At 39.1% G+C, this 23,276-nt stretch overlaps 1 protein-coding gene across 2 annotated transcripts; it reads right to left on the reverse strand.

Moving 5' to 3' along the window:
• Window positions 1–542: 542 nt before the first annotated feature.
• LOC122820050 (synaptopodin-2) lies at window positions 543–22,772 on the reverse strand. 2 transcript variants are annotated; one of them, XM_044097215.1, is made up of 5 exons: window positions 22,544–22,772; window positions 15,556–15,707; window positions 13,068–13,804; window positions 8,718–11,680; window positions 543–4,319 (listed from the first exon to the last, which is right to left on the reverse strand). In XM_044097215.1, exons 1-5 carry the CDS (start codon window positions 22,649–22,651, stop codon window positions 3,744–3,746), a joined length of 4,536 nt encoding a protein of 1,511 aa, XP_043953150.1. In that variant the 5' UTR covers window positions 22,652–22,772; the 3' UTR covers window positions 543–3,743. The 2 variants fall into 2 exon arrangements, with proteins under 2 accessions (XP_043953150.1, XP_043953149.1); XM_044097214.1 differs by lacking the exon at window positions 543–4,319 and having other exon boundaries at window positions 6,858–11,680; window positions 22,544–22,743.
• Window positions 22,773–23,276: the final 504 nt, after the last annotated feature.

The raw sequence follows: 23,276 nt of genomic DNA on the forward strand, positions 1-23,276 counted from the left end.
GAATGTTTGTTTTGAACGCAATAATTAAAAAAAAGTCACTTATTTATCTTAAATTGCCATCACTATGTTTTTATTAACCTATGTCTTACCTATATGTACTTTATTACTTTAAGAAACATAAAAGAGGGCGACTGGGTTTTCACCTCAGAGCAACAGGATCATTGTATGTACTGCCATCTTAAACATTTTCTAATTTGTTGGTGCTGCTTTGTATGCCACTTGCTCACATTCCATTTCGACAAAAGGCAAATCATTTCCCAGATCTAAATTGTTATGGGAAATTTCTGTTTATAGTCTCCCCTTTTTCTGTTATCTCTCGTTTTCTAATGGTCCAAGCTACAGTAGTTTGACCCTGTTTTTACATAACCAGCGGTCATCATGGAAATGAGTCCCGCTCCCCAACCCCCACCGCGCTGTACGTGGAACAACTCTTATTAAAAGAAATCCTTCTGGGAAGGTACAGCTAGCAACAAAGGGCCCAAAGCAAATTTCTTTTCAGCTTGGAGTGAAATGCAAAGAACACAAACACAAATAATAACGGGTTGAAAAGCAGTGCTACTTAGCTGTGTTTATTTTGTAAAAAAACAAAAAACACTTCAGAAAGTATGTTTCAGTATCAAGCAGCACTATGAATTACGGCTGTTATTTAAAGCAACCTGTGCTATCACAACCTTCCCACTCACAATAATGGGAAAAGGTAAAGATGTGCACAAAACCCCTTAAAATAAACAGTTTTAATAAAATCTTCCCCATAGTTGCCAACTGAATTGCTAATTAAAAATTTCCAGGCACCCCAATCAACATATATGTGTAAAAGGTAAGGTACATATTATTATGACAGGATTGATTTTGTCAAAAAGGATTAAATATGTATGTATATTCTATATTTTGTATTTCCGCCACTAAATAACAGTACCCAAACTTAACTTTAATTATGTTACCGCAATAGAGAAAGAGTTATTTTAGAGGTTTTTACACATCTTTATAAGAAGGAAGCATAAATCATCAATCAAATAAGCTAAAGCTAAACAAAACATCAAGTGAGAACAAGTGACCAGTGAGATCAATCCTACTCATGTTACTGGCATTGCCCAGAGAGAATCACGTCAAAACATTTACCCTATGCAGAAAACACACAATCACACTTTAATTTTTGGAGATGATTACTAATTTTTTATCAAAGCACACCCCACACACAGTTTTCATAAAACTTTTTCACAGTGAACCTGTTATGTAAGCAAAATTTTCGATCCAACGCTTAATGCTAACTTTATGTCCGTTGCCTCTCAAAATACTGTAGTTGATTTATTCCATTTGCTACAAACTCCAAAGGAGCCTTTTCTTATTTTTCCAATTAACTAATGAAAACAGTCGGGCAGTCATCAAGTCCTCTTAAACCCATTTTGGCCACATGTTAAAGCATAACGCTCCAAAACAGGAAGAAAAAGAAAAAGAAAAATACGAGCCACTAGCGCCGCAAAAACTCTTCGGAGAAAAAAAAAGAGCATCAAATAGCACTATGAATTATGGCTACCTACAGCCATAATTCACATGGCTATTAAGTCCAAGTAAGCCTCCATTCCTGACTTACTTGGACTTTTGTTCAGGTTTGGTCTCACATTGCAGACTGAAGCATATTAGAGTAATTACCAACATTAAAACTACACAACTCATTGAATATTTAACTTGTTTCATAAAAAAATAAAATGAAATCCTGCAGCATCACCTTTCTACACATAAGATAGTGTAATACATCTAATCTAACAATCTAATCTCCTTGTAGCATGGCAGCTCGGATATGAAAAAAATCCGACATGTAAAAGAACTTTGATGAATGCTGGAAAAATTAATCAGTGATAACATTACTTACATGTTACGCTTTGCAGAAACTCTGTCGGCATTGATGAAGGTACATTCTCTCAGGCTGAATACTGGAAGTGCCTCCAACGGTACGGCAGTCCAATCTATTATCTGAGTAATACCTATGCCTATTTAACCACAATTGTACATTCATACACTGTGTTTAAAGGATTGGACCTCCATCCCAAGATGTCAAGTAAACATTTTATATGGAAAAAAAGCGCGTGCACACGCACACACACACACGCACACGCACCCACGCACACTGTATAATACATGAACACATAATATGATTAATGTGAAAGCATTTTATGTTTCACAAAATATGTTTAATTTCTTTAGATTAAGATTCATCTAAGAAAAGTTAGATGGATCTTAATCTAACAAGAAACAGATACGACTATGTGTGGAAGGTTCAGTAATGGACTGACAAACTGTGGGGTATCCCTCCTCTCAGCTACTGAATGCTTTGAGACCCAGTCACAACCCTGAAGAGGAGTAAGCAGATCCTTAAGGGTGAAGGAAAAGACTGAAATTTCAACACTGAAAACATGAATGAACAGTAAAAGATCTTACATAGCGTGGTAGTGCCCATCCAAATGTATTGTGTTTTATGCTCAATGTGGTCGGTTTAAGACGTAATGTACAAATAATTCCAATAAGGCACAGAAATTACTATATTTTGGTTGTGCATTTCTCTTTTGGAAACTGAGTGACAAACAAAAAATATGCCTCATTTTACATTCTTTAGTGTGGAGATAACTCATCATTTCTGGACCCAAGTCAAGAGAATGTTGAATTTGTCCTGTCCAAACTCAAGTGGAACAAGTTGAAACTATCAATAAATATTGAAAATTAGCTGCTGCAGTCATTCAATTATGCTGACAACACAGTTATTGACATCTTTTCTAATTTCTCATGTATATATCAATTTGTCCAAATCATCTTCTATAACAAAGCTGAACGTAGCTGATGGATGTCCATCCTCACTCATACATCCCTTCTAAACAACATACTCATTCCTTCAACAAGGTACACATTTCTTAAATATTACTCCCCCTCCTGGTGAAGATGGAAAAGCTTGAAAAATAATTTACTTTTTTAAAAAGTTGATCAGTGTCTAGGAACTTTTCATTTGTAATTTACAGAATCTTGTATATCAGTATTTAAAAACTGCCTTTACTGTATTTACTCCAGTTGTCTCTTATATTAAAATGACAGAAAAGCAAACCTGAAAAAAAAATTGGGAGGCAAACACTTTCTTTTGCTGCAGTGTATTTGTAAAACATGGCGGTACCCATGTTCTCTTTGCTACTCTTCGACATTGGAAAAACAAGAGAACATGCCATTCAAGTATAATAGATGTGTACTTAATGATAAAAATGATCAAGAAAAAAGCTTCTTATGTAAAGATGCCCTCATCTACAGGAACAGCAATGATTGACAAAAACGAAACTGTGAAAAACGAGCCACTCCAGATATATCTGGCTATCAAGCACAGTGTGGACAATGCTGTGGGAGTTGAAAAATAGCCAAAGCTCACAGTAAGAGAACCAAAACATGTTTTTTATGGATCTTGTGCAAATCTTAACCAGGAGGTGCCAATAGTTGTAGAAGTTTCTGACTCAGTCTAGTTAGAATCCAACTGAATGTTACAGATATCCTTTATTTACATTCATAAAAGCTACTTGTGTTAATCACCTTTTTCCTCATTTAACTGTGGCATGCATTGTCACTTATTTAATGAAACAATAAGTGAAACATTAAATAATCATTCTGAAAGCTAAACTGTCACACAATTTCTCATCTATTGGCTTGTTTTGTTCAAAGAGGTGAAAAAGATAAGGGATGAGACACTCATTACCAAATGTCTCGGCTGTATTCTACCGCCTCCAGCTCCAGGTATTGCTGGTGTATGCAGACATGTATGTTGGCCTCTCAGGCGAAGACACAGAGTGTCTCTGGTTAGCCTCAACCACGTACTTCTGAGGCTGCCACTGCCTTGGCAGGGACCTGTAACCTTGCAGGCCAACCGGGCTGGAGGCAGGGCTCCTCGACGGAGACACGAACGATGGAATCGGAGCTCGGCCCTGATTGCGGCTTTGGCTCCAAGTCTGGCTGCCTGGTTTCGGTGGGGTTGTGCAACTGATTCTTCCTTTCCACTCTACAGGTGGCTCAGGTAGGGTTTTACGCCGGGCAGCAAAGTGGACATTTGAGGCAAGAGCCTGCTGCAGATCTTGAAAAGCAAAGGCTTCGTCTACCAGACCCAATGGATGGCGGGAGGCGGCTTCCCAGGGAGTGAGGGGTTTGAAGCCTTTGTCCAAACGGGATGTCTGCCTCACCGGGAGGTTGGTGGAGGCTTGGGTTGGAGGCTTGGGAGAGGAAGAAGCAGACGCCAAAATCTGGCCTGTGAACAGCACCCTGGCTGGTGGAGAAAGGGTGTAGCCCCTGCCAGTTGCCTGTAGAGAGGGATTCATAGAGGCTTATTTTAGTAAAGGCATATTTTTATGGGGCTTGGCTGCAAATTGACTCAGAAAACATTATCAACTAAGCAGGTCCTTATTAAAATGTTTCTCATAAGGGTTGTATTTCACGATTAGAAATAATAAACTAAAAGCACTTGTAGGCTACAATAACCATTTTTATCAGAACAGAGTAGGCTAACCTTATGTTCAGCGAACTCGTTTTGCTAGACGTCATAATTGTGGCACTCCACTGATTAATGCTACAGTCCGTCCCTTAATTAACATGCATCAAAGGGATAACAGTGACGGGTGGTCTGAGATGAATAGGCACCCCTATGCTCCTCATAGGCTCCTTGATTAAAGTACATTCTGTGAAAAGGTGAACCAAACAAACAGTGGGTGCTGCCATCTTCTGGTGAGTCTTATGTACTGTCAGAAGCACAGGCTGTAATTGGGAAAGAAGAAAGTTCAAGAATAACAGGGGAAAAGCAAAATATGTGAAAATACAAAGAAAACAAGCAAAAGAGAAAAACACCTCTGTCTGAAACCAAACCAAAGATTTTATCAAGCAGAAGAAGTTGATGAAGATGTAAAAAAGCGATGAAAGTGAAGCCTAAGAAACAGCAAAAATATAGCAACAGACCCTGAGAAATGCATTAACTTTCAGTCAAAATTAGTCTTGCCTTTATGTCAAAATCCAGCCCTCAAGGGGCGGTGTTCTGCATCCTTTTGACATCAACACACTTGTTTCACATAATTATGTCATCAACTGAACTTTGAAGGTTTGAATTCATGAGTTGATTTAATCATTCAATTCAGATGTATTGGACTTAAAACACATTCAAAAGTTGCAGGACACAAGCCCTTTAGGAATGAATTTCGACATACGTGATCTACTGTATGAGAAGTTTCAGCCGATAGCTCTTGAACGTCACCTCACTGGTTACAGGATATTTTTTACTCAAAAATGATACAAGGTAAGTTATATGCAGAGGTTAATTTGAGAGATTTCTGTGTGGTTATTATGATGGTATAGTGAACATTAATGCATTTTTGCAAAGTCATGTAGACCCTTAATACATTCTTACTGGTTTAGTTTCCACCTTAATTACTTTAGGTAAAAAAAGGTTCAATAGACTCCAGGTTTAAGACTTAAGAGCATGAGTCCAAGTCAAGTCTAGGGTCTTTGTTTTGAGCATTTTGAGACATTTTCAAGTTTCAAGGTTGAGTCCACATCTCCGATATGTTGAACTTTCAACTCAAGGGGTTGGAACAAACTATATCTTTGAAACAGACTGCTTTTAACAACAAACGCCTAAAATTATGTTTACTCAGTTATTAGCTATGCAATAAAAACACAGGATTTGTGGATCTATGAACCACTTTATGCCTAATGATTCATAGATCGGGGTTATGAGGTTTAAAGAACAATGGCAAGTAAGTGAAAACATGAGAAAATTAAGCGAAAGTCAGAAGAAAAACTCTCAGAAAGCCAGGAGAACTCTCAATCCAGACAAAGGAGCTTGCCTAAAAATGAATATCCTTTGAACCATATGTGGTTGTGAAATTGTGAAGTGAAAGGAAAATGAAACAATTTTAAAATTTGTTTGCAAAAAGAGAAAAATTGTTGTTGACTCCAAACTTTTCAGATTTTGTTTGTAAAGAAAATACGAAAAGACTGCACCACTTTCCATCTATTTCACAATTCCACATGGCTTTATGATACATCACAATATAGTACATTAAAGTTATGGGTTGTAATAAAACAAAATGTGCAAAAGTTCAAGGGACATTAATTCCTTTGAAAGTGAAATTCTAAGAAATTCTGGCTCCTTTGAAAAAGAATATTAAAAAATAATACATAATTTAAAAGTCTTGCAGTACATCATCTTTTCACACACTTGTGAAAAGATGATGTACTGTTATTCTACATTAGCAATTGAGGGTAATAATAAACTATATCTGGGTTTGCATCTCCCTGTCTGGGTAACATTAACAGTGGATTTTGGAAATGTTGCAGAAATGTGTAAGAAATTAAGACGTAATGTACAAGAGAGTTTTCAAACAAAACAAAAAAAACCCCCATCAATTCCAAACTTAAATTTCTAAAACTTTCTTTTCTTTGATCTTTCTTGTATGGACACTGTAAGATCAAAGTGAAGAGACATGTGATGTAAAAGTCCTAAATAAAAAATAGCTAATCTTTTGAAAAATGGATGACACACTTGACCTCCTCTCCTAATGAGACCATCCTGAAATCAACTATTAATCCCCTCATAAAAACATCTTCAGGTTGTCATTCTACAGGAATGTGCTTCTCAAGCACAAACCGGCCTAACTTTTACAAAACCAGCTTAATGGGATGGTCAGAAGTATCTGACAGTCTTTTTAGGAGATTGCCAGCGTAAAACCAAGACGTAGCACTTTTCATTGCTTTTTATAGCATAGATGAAAAACATGATCAGAAGAAAAAGTTGGGAATAGAAAGTAAAACATAAAGAAAACCCAAAGGAGAAGAAAAGGAAAACCAAACACGAAAAAGAGATAGTTTAATGGCACTGCAGTGAATTATACATAAAGTGCACAATGAAGAGAGAAAAACAAAAACAAGAGAAGAAGCCCTGTACCAAATATACATCTAACTCAGTTTTACTCATAAACTTACACCTTCATTAATTCTATTTTGAAAATTAATTCTGATGCAACCATATTATATTGTTGAAAAGATAAAGATGCATTAACACAGACATGTGAAAGTTTGAATGATAGTAGCTTTCAGTTGCCTGAGCTGAAATCTAAGCCTACAATAGTATGTGGACCTCAGAACTGGACTTCTCGTAAGGCACTTTAAATATAGCATCTAACATGATGCAACAGCTGGTAAGGAGTTTAAAATAACACCAATCTGCCTAAGAAGGAGACATGAAAAAAACAAACATAAAATTAAAATACAGAAACACAATCTCGCTACCCCCAAATTAATAATCTTTTTAAGTTATTTTAAGCAATCTTTTTTTAATTATCACAAAGAGTTTCTGTGTCTCGTGAGCTTAACTTGACCTACATAAGTAAAGTTGCTTGCCAATGTCATTACTTGACTTTATTGATAATGTATTACAGCATACAAACCATACCTTTTTCCCACTGCTCCATTCCTTCAACTGCTTAATTTTACATTTCTTTAGATTTGATTTTCTTTAAGACACTTTTATGAGTTTACTATAAAATTCAGCAATATCATATTTGCTAAATTAAACCTTTTTTTCAGTCCATACATCATTCACTTCTGACCCCTTCTTCTTGCTTTCTTCCTAAATACTCCCCTACATTCCTAGCATCATCACGTTAGATTTGCACAAAACTGCATTTGTTTAGCATAAAACACATCAACCTTTGTTGACCCTCTTGTGGGTAACCTTAAGGTCTTAATGTGCAACTGAACTAATTTAACTAAGTGCTGAACAATTGTGATCTGACACACTTTGTTCTACAACAACAGAAAGCCAGCAGGGCAGAGACATTGACTTCTTTAACAAGTTTAAACAATGTGCTTTAAGTCTTCCACTGGCAGTGTATTGTAAGTGCACTGTTTTGACACAACTAGGCAATGAACCTGCCATTTGCCTATGATAATCAATCTTTTTCAACCAATGTTGGCTTCCACACCTGAGCTGAGCTCTTGTTAGCAGTAAATTTAGGCTTGGGTGCAGCTCCAGTACCACCACCAGTTACAGAATCAGGCCTAGCAGCCAGAGGAATACTTGGGGCTACGTAGTTATTAGTAGGCAGTGCTTTGTATGGTACTGAGGGAGTTGCCAGATAGGGAGGGCTGCTGGCTGGCTGGTAAGCAGCCTGTTGGTAGGGATGGTTTAAAGGCTGAGGGGCTTGGGGATGATAAGTTGGTGGAACAGCCTGCAGATACTGCTGGTTATATTCTTGTTGGTATGGACTACCTGGAGATGGCTGATAAGGATAAACATTTCCTTGGGCTTGCTGGTAGTGGGGATCATGCATTACAGGCTGCATGGGTATCCCATAGCCTTGCTGGGGATATGGAGGAGTAAATGGTCCAGCGTGTTGCACTGGAGCCATTTGATCATATCTAATTGTTTGGCTTTCAAGAAGCGAGTGAGGAGGTGAGCTGGGCTTTGGTACAGGGGGCTTAGCAGCCTCTGCTCCTGTACCAAAGATAAAGAGTGAAGAATCTAGTTTATATGGTTGATGCTTCATGACATCAATAACATTCAGTGGTTTAGGGGCAGGTATTGGTTTCTCCTGGTCTTTTTTCTTTGCTTTGATTGAAGGACCACTTGCAGGGGGCTGTTTGGTTGCTGCTGGGGGATAAAAAGGAGATTGAATAGGATTGTAGGCCCTGGGAGGCGGAGCACGTACATTGGGTGTATACTTCCATTCATTTGGTAAGGACACAGATGGCGATGTTGAACGACTTGCTTTGTTGGCTTCCACAGTCTCAGAGTCCACAACAAACTTCTCCATGCGAGATTGCCTCTTAGCAAACATGTCAGCTCCTTTTCCTTTGACCACTGGCATCTCAAAAGCTGGACCCTGGGACAATTTAGGATTTAAGACAGTGGCCATTGGGTTGACAGGCGATGCAGTTTTTTGACCAACAGTATAAGAGAACATTCGCCGTGGTGGAGGGGGAGGAGTCTGGTTTTGTGGTGGGTGCCATGGTTTAGGAGAAGGTTGGCTGTTTACTGTAGACAATGGAACATTCAAAGATGATTGCTGTAGCTGTGGTCGCCAGTCATTAACTGGTGTTGGAGGCTGGGCTTGAGCTGATGGCCATGTATTGAGTTGTGGTTGTTGAGATGTATTTGAAAGGGACTGTTGCCAGTTGGACTGGGGTGTGGGCGGTGAAGGAACTGATTGTGTCCAGGGTGGTTGATGTTGGGCCTGACTTTGGTCCTGAGCCCATGAATTTATAGGTTGCTCACCACCATGTTCTGGAGGTTGTGGAGCCCATGATGTCTGAGATGGAGTATGTGCAGGAACTGGTGCCCATGGATTCAGATTAACTTGAGCCTGTGCTTGAGGTTGTATCTGAGCTGCATTCATCCACGGTGGCTGAGTTTGGGCTTGTGTTTGTGATTGTGCCCATGGATTGGCAGGAGGTTGCGGTTGAGGTGGAGTTGAGACCCAGGGTGGTTGAGGCTGACCTGGAACTTGGGCATTTGCCCATGCTTGTGGGAGTACCTGATGATGTTGCTGTTGTCCCCAAGATGGTTGTGGCTGTGCTTCTGGTTGAACCCAAGGGTGTTGTGGTTGTATTTCTGGCTGAACTTGTTGAACCCATGGTGGCTGTACTTGAGGTTTTTGCTGAGGTTGTTGAACCCATGGCAGCTCCTGTTGAGAGTTTGTATGGGGAGGCTGCATCCATCGATTCTGGGGTTGTGTCTGTACTGGTTCTTGGGTTTGACTCCAGGAGGCCTGTGTTTGCTGCAAGAGTTGCTTCTCCTTCATGAGAGTCCATGATGGCTGAACTTGTGGATGGGACTGAAGCTGCTCTTGAGGCTGGGCCCAGGATGGTTGAGCATTTGTCTGAGGTTGTGCTTGCTCTTCATGCGGAGTCCAGGATGGTTGCCCCTGAGGGGTCCAAGTATTTGAGCTTAGCTGAATCTGCGTTTGGTTTTGAGTAGATTGACGTGTTACCCATGGTGGCTGTGGTGGGGACTGACTTGGAGGTGGGTTCTGAGGTTGCACTTGGGCTGATTGCCATGAACAAGCAGCTAACTGTTGATGTGCTTGTACCTGTACTGAACCCCAGGTGGCCATTTGAGAGGACTCACAATGCTGAGCAGAAATCACCTGGCCATGTGTCTCTTGAGATGTCACTTGCGCAGGCTGCTGTTCAGACTCTGGTTCAGGGAGAGTCCATGAATGCTGCTCGGCTGGAGTGGGATTGGCAGTGGTTTCCTCAGGGGTAGGAAGGGTAGAAGGCTCAGGGGCAGGTGCAGGAGTTGGCTCTAGTTCTTGAGCAGGGGCAGTTTCTGTGGTGGGGGGTGCAGCAGGTGTGGACAGACTATTTTCAGCACACTGAGGCATGTCCTGGTTGGCTGCTTCTATCTGAGCAGACCAAGGAGGAGAGTTGGGGTTGATCAAAGGCTTTGGCGCAACTGGTGGAGGAATCTTAGGTTTAAGTCTTTGGGACTGGAGGAAATTGCAAGCTTCCGCTCCAAGGCTAAGATAGTCTTCTTCAGGCCCAGACTCAAAACCTTTTTTGTCACTTCTATTGAGAAGGTTCAGCAATGCAGGGTTGGGTGATACTTTTGGGGCCTCTTTAAAAGTAAACATAGGCTTGCCGGTATTCTTTCTCCTAGAGTCCGACAGCAGGCCTGTCCTAATTGCAGGAGTAGAAATGCGCTCATCACGGGAAGCTATCTGCTCTCCTTGGCCAACAGAATCTTGATTGGTCCCACTTGCTCCATGAGAATAAGGTGTTGCCACCACGTTTTCTGTTGTGAAAGGTTTTGCAGTACGATTGTTGTATGAACTCTGAATTTCATTAGTTTGATGCTGGATTGTACCATTGATATTTGTAGAATACTGGTGCATTTGCTGGTGCTCTTGATGATATTGTTGCTGTTGCTGATACAGTTGCTGTTGCTTGTATTGTTGTTGCTCGTACTGCTGCTGCTGATATTGTTGATACTGTTGCTGCTGTTGGTAGTTTTGTTGTTGCTCATAATACTGTTGCTCCTGATATTGCTGGTACTGCTGCTGGTTTTGTTGGTGCATATTCACATCCAAATAACCATGACCCTCTGTTGCAGACTGGATATAGGATTGCTCCGTTACTTTCTTCTCCAACTCTTGCACTGCTTCCACAGGTAGTCCTTGACGCCGGAGCTCCTCGTGTTCAGCGGTGATCTCATCCATCCTCTGACGCCTTTGAGCAAACATCGCTGCACCCTTGCCTTTGGTTTCAGGCAAACATTCCATCTCAGTTTGGTTGTTCAAGTTGGTGTTAATTTCAACAAGACTCTTCCCTAACTTAAAAGTTAGCACACCTTTACTACCTGGAGCATTCAAAAAAAAAGGCCTGTTTGATTCACAATCGATAGCAGTTTCAAAGCTAAATTCACCAGCGGGGATTTCTTGCTTATCGTCCCAGTTCACGTCGTCTTCTTCGTCACTGAAATCTGGTTTGTCCTCTCCTGTGCCGTAGCTTACTAGCGTGTATTTCTTGGCCCTCTGACGATGTTTCTTGAACATCAACACCCCCTTATTATTGGGGTTTGAAGGAGCAGCCGACAGAAGGAGAGCTATACGTTTACATTTGGATTTGGCCTCCTTCACCTGTTTCTCTGACAGACTCTCGTTACGTCTGAGCCCTGTGTAGAAAATAAAAAAAACTGATTCAGCAAAAAGGACAATTACATTTCCAAATTAAATATATTTGGTAATATTAATGCCAATATTAATATTGAGTAGATTCCATCTCAGTATAAAGCTATTAATCACTTACAAAAAATCTAAACACAAAGAAAAATGTAGCAAAAATATCAGAAATTACCTAAAAAGTCTTATGTAGAAAAAGTGGTACGTTCCCAAAATTGTTTTGGGAATGTACCAAACCTAAATCCTGGCAGGGACATAAAATATTACTTTTATTGTGCAATCATCTGGAACCTCCAAAGTACATGAAAAGCTAAGAAAACAATTATTAAAAACTGGGACACAGGAGAGAGTAATTTAAGTGACTCCAGGGAAGACTTCAAATTATGGGACATGGTTTATATTTTAAAATTTTAAGTGTTTTCTTAAAATATGGTTGAAATTATTTAAACATGCAAGAAACTATAAAATAAGCTAACTTTTTCATTTGCATGATCATGGCTTATAATCTTATTTCACACAAAATGTTCTGCTTGTGCTAAGAAAATATTAATATATGAAAGAAGCAGTAAAAGTTCCTGACCCGTATATAATGTTTTTATTGGTTCACTCACTAAACATTCAACACCATACATCAAATTAACCTTTCAGACAAACAAGCCAAAAATATGAACCACAAAAATAACTTGCATACAGTAAATTTAAGTCTGATCATCCTTAGAAGTAGCTATTTGTAACTTTAAAGTAGGTCCTTTTTTGTTTAGACTTCTGACACTTGCTCAAACAATTTACACCATATAACCAACGCAACAACTGACAATGAAGAGTTATTCCTACAAAATAAATCAAACAGTCTTACTTCTTAATGCTCGCGCAGGAGAAACCACAGGGTGGAGAAGACAACGAGAGTGAACGACACCCGCACTTTTTCAGCCCTGTTAAAGCACCCAGTTTGAAAGGATCAGGTAACAGATGAAGGGGACATATGCTGGTGTCTGTCAAAGAGCCACTTCTGCAGGCATCATCAGTGTGCTCTTGTGATATTTCTGTCTTTTACACAGCTCAGAAGAGCTCCTCACTATACGTATTTTGCCCCCATAAAGTTTATGGTGTTTGAAAAAGTTACTGGAGTTACGCGTAATCATTTTTTTTTTCATTTATAACAGTTTAACAGTTTATGTTATGCTTCTTAAAAATATCCTTTCTGGTTTTGTCGTATCTGCTTTCATTGAAAGGAATGAGCTCCCTCCTCCATGAGCAGTAAAAGACATCCTATTTTAAGGCCTACACACACAGGGGATCAGCACACATGTTAACAAACACAGTTTAGTGATGTAATACTTCATGGTATAAAAAGAAAAGAGTTTCCTCAAAGTTACTTACTTGCGTGTTTTGCCCGATGCTTGTTGGGTTTTTCTTGATCCCCTTCTGATTCGGAGTCTTCTTGTTCTTCTGCTAGAGTTGCCTCGTCCGATGGAATTTCGAATGAGACAGTGAAAGACGTAGAAACAGGCTGACTGGGTCCCCCTCCTTCCTCCTCTTCACTTTGCGACCCAATGTTTTCGGTGATCATGGGGCCACCCACGCTAAGAGTGCTCCTCCCCGTTCCTGATGCATCTGGAGGCTGCAAAGTGCCCTCCACAGTGGAAGCGCGGACCACCACGCCATGCTGCCCGAGCGGCTCTCTAACGGAGCATTGCACATGGTGGGATGAGGTGGTGTGAATGGGTTCAATTGCTGAGAAGTCCCCCTCAATCCCTCGAGCACTCCCAAGAGAGGCGCAGCCCCCATACGCCAAGGTTTGGTCAGACAGGGACACCTGAAGCTCCACAAACTCTCCTGGGGAACAGCATCGTCGCACTTCCTTGTTGTGCTTAAAAACCAGCTCATGGCCTCCCAAGTCATCTGACAAGTTACCTCTTGAGAGAGCTTCTGTGTCGCTGTGCAACTCCCGATGGAGCACCTCACCTTGGGGATCAGATATGTAGACCTCCATTGGGATTTCAGACTTTGGGGAAATGATGTGGAGGGTGGTGCTTTTTAAATTCTCCTCTGAAGAGACCTTTTCACCAAGGGACATCCCTTCTGAGACCCTGTCTTCAGAGGGGAGGAAATTGCATCTTTGAAAGGAAATAGGGAGAATGTTAATGAAAATAGAATATTTTTGTTGTTTAATTTGTTCTTCATGAATGTACTGTTAAATTTTATTAATTATACCACACAATTACTGTAGATGAGAGCCTGGTTATAGGACATACTTCAGTTTAGTCATCATACAAAGCTGTACCTGTAAGTACTTTCATGACTCTATATCTGAGACTCTGGATTGAAATTTTTATTTATTTACTTTTATTAAATTACATATTTGACAACTAGTATGCAGTAGAGCTAATATTGAGATCTCACAGGAATCCTTTTGTTGTATTTTGTTGCATTATTGCATAGAAATTAAACGTATTGCAAAACAAAACAGACTTTTTTTAAAGTTTAAATAGAGGGTAATTTAATTTTATGACCAGAATAAATTAAAATCGGAAAAAAACATGTCAAAAATTAACAAAGGAAAAAAAACTACTCTTCAGATTAGGGCTGAAGCTATTTTAATAATTTAAACTATTTTCTTATTTGTAAAAAACAGAAAAATATCTAAAAAGTAGCATTTAAATGCATGAACTTAAGCAGAAGCAATAAGTCGGAAGTTATAAATGGTTAAAGCAATAAAGTAGACCAAATCCTCAGTCTGAACCATAACCAAAATGTCAGAGCCATGAAGTGAAACTTAATTACATTTACACCTCACTAGCACTAATTTCCACAAAATGTCATTATCATACTGGGGTCAGTGAATTCCAGTCAATGCGACTTTAAAGAGACCAGATCTTATCTATAAATAAAACAGATGTATTTTATAGTACTAGATGTAAAAAGTCCATAGGCTCCTAATAATTTGATAATAACTAATAATATTAACTAACCCTTCTGGAACAATAGTTTTGATCAGTAATCGTAGAAGTGTATTATGCACAGATTCACAATATGTTCTTAAGCATAGGCAGTTTGAAAGCTAATTAAAGCTCACTTAGTCTTTAATGAGTTTCTTCAGACTCACTGAAGCTCGTATTTCGAAAGGTTTGTAATAAAATGCTATAGTTTACACAAAAACAACATAATTAGTGGTTTGTTATCCAAACCACTAATTATGTGTTGTCAGGAAAGATGAATCATGCCTCTCTTTATGGCAAACCAATGAACGAGTCGGGGCATTTTAGCTGTCTGGACGAAAGAACTTGCTCGACTGCATCATGCCTGGTGTAAAGTCTGGTGCACAGTGGATTATGGTGTGGAGCTGTTCTCAGTAAAACTGAATTTTAGTGCCTTAGCATACAATAACATTTAGAATAATCCTAAAAACTGACTGTCCTCAAACTGACAGAGAACAATTGGGAAATGACTCTTTCAACACAATGAATGAGCCAGTGTGGTGTAGAAGAAATTGACTACAGCCTAGAGGCCTGATTTCAAAATGAAAAATCACCTTAGGAATAAATTTAAGCACAAACTTCAAGCTTTCTTGTCCATGTTCAGTGACTAACCTGACAAAGGGACAAAAATCCAACAAATACAGTCCTAAGTCTTGTAGAAAGCCCTATCAATAGAGTTTAAGTTGTTTTAAGTGCAAAAGGGTAGGTCAACATCATATGAAAGGATTAAGAATGAGATGCAACACAAGATCATCTACAAGTATGTAGGAAGAAAGATAAGTGAATACTTTTAACAATATATTCTATGCTTTCATTTATGCAGCAAAAATTGCAGTATTATTTTTGCCAGTCACTGTTCATTTTAGCAAATTATGGTAAGGCTGAACAACCTTTTCAGAAGTAACTGCAGGGTGCTTGTAGACGTTTCGATGAGTGCTAGAGCTTGTAAAAGCGTCAGATCGGCGCAGGGTTCGCCGTTGATCGACACCACCTCATCGTCCTCCTGGACTCCAGCCAGATAGGCGCGACTGCCATCTTCCACCTGCAGAGGGGAAAAGCAAGGAGAACAAAATCACCATCAGATGACATGTATCTGCAATCAAATGACATTTGATCTGATTCACCACGCATGAACATAACTTGCAGTTACAGCTGGTAAAAACAGAGGAAGAGAACATGACCTACAAGTGAGAGCTGCTAGCTATCACTTATCCCAACCAATCAACAACTGTTTCACCGTCAGACTGCCTCTGAACTGTGTGAGTTTAAAACCTTAAGAAGTATACAAAAATGTAAGATTTTTACAGAGTTTTCTGTTCTTTAAATTTGTTTCAAGCATAAAATAAAAATGTTCCAAATAAATTTGTGCTTAATGGAATTTGAAAAATTCAATTACTGGATGAAATTAATGAGGATATGGAAGTAGGACACAAGGAATGACAGGAAGGAGCAAAGAAAGAAGGTACAACAAAGGTGCCAAGGAAGGGCAATGCGATATCTTTCCTAAATCTTAATTTGTCTTTTTTTTCCCCACCAGGGGGTCTTTTTGTGGGCTCTAGTGTCCCTTATATGACAGTAGGCCGACAGGAAAGGGGGAAGGAGAGGGGGGAAGACATGCGGCAAATGTCGGCCGGGTCCGGGAATTGAACCTGCGATGGCCACGTCGAGGACTCAAGGCCTCCAAATGTGGGTCGTGCTATCCCCTACGCCACCACAGCACGCCCCTTAATTTGTCTTTTTATACTTATCCAGACTTGGGCAAAACTGAAATAAAATTTTATACTTTGGAAATGGTAGGTGAGCATGTACGATACATTGATGAGAGAGAAATAAGGAGGGGCTAAAGGAGACACAGGTGTAGGATTACATATTGGAACACTTTATTACAGTTAAATTTATAAATGAGTAAGAAGAAAATATTAGTATTTTTCTTTTGACATAGCAATAATACATTTTCTTTGTATAGCACTTTTCTAAGTACTCAAAGAAGCTTAATTATATCAGTGAACGTATATGAAAATCATGTCCAAGGACTAATATGGATGATTTCCACTGATTTTATTAAATTAGATGACAACACAAAAATTACATCTACTCATCATAATTATTATTTGAGCAGTTGTTTTTTTTAAAACAAGAACTGTAATCTGTACTATGCTGTCCCTGCCGTCTGTGCAGGCCAACACAGTGGAAATCCATTTAAAGGGCACTTCTTTAACCAGTTAAACGATTGACTGATGGTCTCATTTGCTAGTAATCGGTTCTTGCTACCTAATGGTTCATTAATAAGAAACTGTTATAGGCTGCAATAAGCTATTAAATCAGCTCAAAAGGCCACTCACACATATGGAGACAAATGATCATATTAGTACCACACAATTAGATGATACAAATCTAGATATGTAGGACCTATTTCAAATAGCATAACTTCTTAAATTTTGTATGATGTGCAAGGACTGCAGTTGTTTGTAGGTTTACTGGGGTTTGGAAACACTTGAATATATCAATTCCTGTTCTTTCAGGTAAAATGATTACATATTCATCTAAATAAGATCACACTCAAATGTCCTCAAGAGTTCAATTCAGTAAGCACGAGTGAAAAAATAGAGTTATGACATGAAAATAAAAAAGTTAACTGGTGACACTAAGCACGAGTATGTATGCAGATAATGAATGGCTTCCTTTGTTTAAGCGGACACAAATCCAGCACAGAAGCATTTAATGGCACAGTAGCCTTCAATTATTTTATTACTTTGAATACACTTTAAATAATTACCATTACTGTACAGTGCAAGAATATGCGGGGAAAGAAATGGATGCATTTCTTTACCAACGGCTCACTCTTTAGATTTTGAATTTTGATCAAGTTACATCAATACTTGCAGTAAAATTTACTTGTCACTAGGTGGCGTGCGAATAGCGTGTCATAGAATAAGTGAAACTGCTTTTTCCTTGTTTTGGGATTGTTGCCTCCATTTTCTATTCACTTGAATTTCACAGTTTTGCTAAAAACAACGAACTCAAACACAAAGGAATTAGTGTTGCATAAGGAAATTTTAAAACAGCTCCATGAGCCTGGCTACTACAATAAAGTGTTTTACATGTTATGTTATACAGCTGGTAGGTTTAATATGAGCCCCCTGACTTTATCTCCAGTTTTTACAACTGGATAAACAGACCCTAAAAAGGCAGTCGGCCCAGCGATCCATCAGGACTCTCACCTTAATACAGGGAGGATGGATTCTGCTGGAACCTAACCGTAACCTATCCAAACTCCAAAAAAGGAGGGAGAATGTTTGTCGCTGCTCTCCTTGGAAGCCAAATATACACAGTGAGAACCATTTTCCCTCTGCCTGTCCTGATTGAAATTTACTGCTCATAAAAGCTAAGTCTGAGTCATTTGTTTGGAAATCTAACGGGTAAATACAGCTGGTGATGACAGGGAAGCAGTGTCCACTGTTGTGCAAGTAAAGACTTGCCAGAAACAATCACATTTACGGCTGTCTTTGTGAACGGTTCTGATTACACACGCCAAGGAAACATGTTTTCTCCAAGTTTCAAGTAGGCAGATTGAAACTACAATTCAAAAATCACCTTGCAAAGCTCTACAGCTTTCACACAGCTTGGGATTGTTTTTTTTGTTACTTTTTTTACCCCCAAAATTTTAATCTTTTTCACTTGGTCTATTTTATGTAATAAACCAAGTAGGGATTCGTTAAAAAAAAGGTTGTTTTTTTTTTCCCTGAAACAGCTAAAATGCGTGATGTTATTCATCCTCCTTTGCGCAGATAAAAGTAGCACTAATATCGGATATCAATATCGGGCCGAATTTTCTATGTATTCGTAACTACTAATGAACTAACTAACTAATATAGGTCATTTTTAAGTCAACCTGGACAAAAATTACACAAAAATTTTAAATGACATTGAACTAAAAATGATAAAGCAGCAGGCTGACAAAGATAATTATGTTTGGCGCCTTCGTTGTACACAAAAACTCTTATGTTGGCTTTGTACAAAATACTGTGCACAGTCTCCGGGCTACACTTACGCTAAGCATCAGCTACGGAGCAAGAGCGCTGCTCGCTGTTTCACACGCCGTGCTCTTCGCAGCCGTTCGCTCCGAACCAGCTAGTATGCAGTAGCACCGGAAGAAAGGCTATGGTATTCCATGCATCACGCCACTCAATTTAAGGATGTCAACTAGACCCACAAATAACGATGAAAACCTGGACATGTCAATGGAAAAGCGGAAGTTTATTCAGTCGCACTTGCGTTCGTAAACAACTCACTAGCGGAAGTGAAAGCAACATAAATAATTATCCGGCGGGAACACCTGGTGTAAACAATAAAACGGAATTTAACAAATTTACCTCGATGAATACATATGTAAGCCACACCAGCGTCCTTGATAAATCTGCTATGAAGGAGGCAGCCCTGCGTCTCTACCCATGGATTCGTTCATGCCGAGCTTACGTGCAGCTGCTATCGATCTATACTTCCAGATCGATAGCCTTCAACTTAAAAGAGGCACCATATGAACTTCTTCGTATGGTTTCTATGATGAGAGGGTATGAGTTTGAAAACACTTCTCTGTCATTCCTACTGCTAGCATGTGCGTGTTCTAATGAAAAGCAGCACTTTCTTTGATTTCCAATTTTTATTTCCAACTATTCACTTACAGTTAAAGAGCCCCCTGGTGGTTGAAGAAAAATCTACAGAAAAGCCGCACCGGGCTATAAGCCGCAAAGTGGCTTATAGCCAAAGTGGTTCAAAGTGTGGGGAAAAAAGTGGCGGCTTATATTCCGAAAAGTAATTTAACATAAAAACATCTACTTAAGCCTAAATAAAGTGTTTTGGGGCAAGGTTAACACATCACAGTGTAATTAGGAGCAAAGACATAGATATGCAACCTTATACACTCACCCTAGTCATTTAAAGTTACTAAAACAAACAGTATGATTTTGAACCTGTGGGAGGAAAGCATGATGTATGGTTATCTGGATCAAGGCCAAACTATGCCTGTCAGAGTACTAAGAGCAAATGTTATTGTTTTCTAGCATCATTCAGATTCAGCTGCTATGGAGACCTAATCTTAATTTACTTACACATGAAAACAAAACAAACAACAATAAAAAAAAACAACTAAAAGTTTTCCCGTAGGTCTCATGACTTTCTGAGAGAAGAGCCTCTACTTATGCAGTTCAAGTTGTTAAGGGGAGCAGAAATACACCCCTGAATGACAAGCTGTGGCATTTTGCTGATTTTTTAATAGCTTAATAAGGTTGCTAAGGTGCACTATTATGGCTTGAATAACCAAAACAAGAGGCCTCTTGGTCTGCATTTAATTCAATAATTCAGGCAAAGAGTAGTATTTATCCATGTTAGGAATCTGATTTTGCTGTAGAGATATGCAATTGTAAAAAATACATGCATTTGGCAGATTTAAGGTGTCACAGTTCGCTTTATACCTGACCTGATCCATGTTGAAGTTTCATTCTAGGATGAAATACCTTTCTAATTAGGCAGCAACATTGTTAAGCTGGTAGTTTTTTTTAAAAGATCTCGTTTCAAATACTTTGCTGTTTCTGTAGCTTTAAAAAAAGTGACCTCATCAGTTTCCTACTTGGAGCCAGGACTCACAATAAAAAGAAAAACACAACCTCCCTTATAAGGGAAGGAGAATTAAGAAGTCATGCACTTACACTCCTCTCCACAGCTCTGAGCATTCACTTAGTTTGAGCAAACAAAACAAAACACAGCTCCCACTGAATTCAGCAGAGTTTGACCAAACAGCAAAGTCTATTCTTTATATTTCTCTTAGGTTACTGATCTGGCTTTTTGTCTTCTCCATTAAAAATAAAAGCTTAACAGACTCCTGGCTTTCAGATGATTTAGCTTGATATCCCCGGATGACAAGCAAACCGATGACATCAAACTCAGAGTTTAGCACTATGATTCGACCATAATATTTAAGAGGGGAAATAAAACTTAAATAAGCTTTTCGGAATACAAAGTTTTGTCCCTGTATGGGGCCCTGTGTTTGGCACAACAGTTTGCGAGACTGAGTGCAGAATTTGTTTACTTATGGGTGAAAATTAAATGATTTGTAAAAGTTCTAGATAATTTTTCCTGAGATTATATTTTCATATTCTTTTGGTTACTTCTGGGGTAGACATATCCAAAATCGGAGGAAAAATACAGTCTTTTCTTTTGAACATTGTTTATGTGTTCCTTAGAGATCTGGGTGCCTGTAAAATGGACTATTTCCCAAGGAGAAATATGAACACACAACCTTAAATGGCAGAAAAGTCAGAAACAAACATCCTGATTTGATTATTGCATGTTCATCTGTCACTAAAAATAATCCCTGGTAATTTCTTTCAGTCTCTGAGGCTTTTCTTTCAACTTTGATGTTGCAAGGAATGCAGTTTAAGAAAAACATTTACATCCTCAGTATTTTGACAACGAGTTGATGAGTGATCACTGCAGCTTGCCTTACAATACCATATATAGAGCCACAGCATCTCCTCAAGGGTAAAGGCACCTGGTTTTGCCACTGTGACTGCACTGCAGTATCAGAAAGCAGTCTTCAAGAAGTTATTTGGATGCTGTGTATTTATTTTTATTTTTCAAAAGATACAGAAACACTAAAGCAAATAATTTGGAGAGGACTACATTTTTTTTATTCTTTTGCTATGCACTGCTATTTGTTGTTTATACTTGAAGACTGGAGTTGAAAATATTTAATATTTTGTAGTTACCTGTTTAAAGGTATGGCAAGATTGTAAACAGTTACCATTTCAAACTTGCTAAAGTTCCACTTCATACTTTTAGCTCAAAGATGTTTAAGCTAGCTGTGAAAACACAAACATTGAAGCTGTGGAAGCTAAAACCACAGCTCAGATACTGGTACAAAGGTGTATAAGGCACTTAAAAAGTTCCAGCCTTAAAACCCCAAAACCTTTATGTCATGCAGTTTGTACTATGTAAAGTCCCTTTAATATCTGACAGAAGGATCCAGAATGTGTGGAGGTTTTTCTGGCTTTTTAAAACATAGATCAGTAGTGATACACCTCTCCCACTTGTTGCTGTTTTCTGCTGCTCAGCTGGCTGAAAGAGTCATGTTTCCCTTGTTTAGACAAAAGACCTATTTGGCTGTTTGGAAATGCTTCTGGTCACAAAAAACACAAGTGGCCAAGTTGTTGAAATTGAAGGAGTCCCACCCCAGTTAAAGCAAAGTCGTTCTCGAAATTGCCAAGCTAGGAGTTGATTAATAACGGTTTAAAAATAAAAGCAGTAACATCATGCTAAGCATTTGTTTTAGACCTTTGTGTTTTACATCCTGAAACTATGAGCGTTATCATACCATGGAAATCTTAGATCATGCCTATCTTTTTTTAAAGTCTGCTGCACATTAAACAAGTCTTAATGCTTAACATACAGCAAACTACAATGCAATGTTTATTCCCTCCTGATTAACTGCACCTTCACCATTTTGGAAAGGTTTCAGCTCTACCTTCATCAAGTTTAGTTCATCTGCATCCATGCATGACGCACACACACATTTCTCTTGCCCAGGTTAGTTCATATCCTGAATAATGCCTTGTTTTCTTACAAGAGCCTCTGCAAACCCATGAAAGAGCACACTGCCCTGAGCTTCGCACTCTCTTTGGCCTTGACCATATAAGGATGCTGAGGAATCTCTCACCAAAACACAACCAAAGCACACAAAAATGCACTCAATAGAAAAAAAGTTTCACCACACAGATTTTCAATAAGTAGTTAAGGATATTTTTTTCATTGCTATTTCTTAACAGGTATGTTACTACCTGGTAATACACCAAAGTTACTTTATATTTAACAATAGATAGATACCTGGGAAGCGAGTAAAGGTCTGTAAATATCCCCCTCTCCCTGTCTTAGGCTGAACCCCCACGGTGCGCCACCACGCAGGGTCACGCAGATGTAGTCCCCGGTGCCCATGCTGTGCGCAGCCACCCTCTCTGCCAAGCTACGACTGCGCGCTCATCTCGATGTCAACCGTGCAAGCAACTCTCCACAGTAACCACATCCACCGCACCGCCGAATAATCCCCCCATCATCTGAGTTCTGACTGAGTCCGGCCCGCTTTTTGGAAACGTCACCACGCAGAGACCCGCCCGCGGGTGGTGCGCGCAGCTGGTGGGTTCACGCTCATCACCGCGAAGCTTCTGGAGGGGCAACATCCACAAATCCACATCATGCTGCACACCATCTAAGCCTATCTTTAACATTTAAATTAAGCGTTACGCGCCAACTACATGTAGTCAAATATTTTAAAACAACATTTTAAGCATTTAAAATTTATAGATTTTTAAAAAGTTATTATTAGTCAGCTACAGCACGTTGGCCGTATAAAAAGTCTCCAAAAAGTTTAGAAAACTTTTTGTCAGGAGTTTGTTGTAAAGAATAAATAAATAATGTGGTCATGTCTTCATAAAAGAGATCATGCAAATTTGGTTGACCAACCCCCAGGTGGCGCCAAGCTCTTTTTTAATCTGCCTTATAAATAAGCTCACTTAATAGGCTTGTTTTTGTGATAATCGTTTTGTTTTATCCCGTGTTTGTT

This window comes from Gambusia affinis, linkage group LG18 (genome assembly GCF_019740435.1).
Source record: "Gambusia affinis linkage group LG18, SWU_Gaff_1.0, whole genome shotgun sequence".
NCBI lineage: Eukaryota > Metazoa > Chordata > Actinopteri > Cyprinodontiformes > Poeciliidae > Gambusia > Gambusia affinis.

Excerpts from the sequence above, each read along its gene's own strand:
- LOC122820050 (XM_044097214.1), bottom strand. The coding sequence starts at position 22,651 with ATGGGCACCGGGGACTACATCTGCGTGACCCTGCGTGGTGGCGCACCG. Across the intron at positions 15,708-22,543 it reads GACCTTTACTCGCTTCCCAG|GTGGAAGATGGCAGTCGCGC; the intron begins GTATCTATCTAT and ends TCCCCTCTGCAG. Across the intron at positions 11,681-13,067 it reads GCATCGGGCAAAACACGCAA|GGCTCAGACGTAACGAGAGT; the intron begins GTAAGTAACTTT and ends TTTTCTACACAG.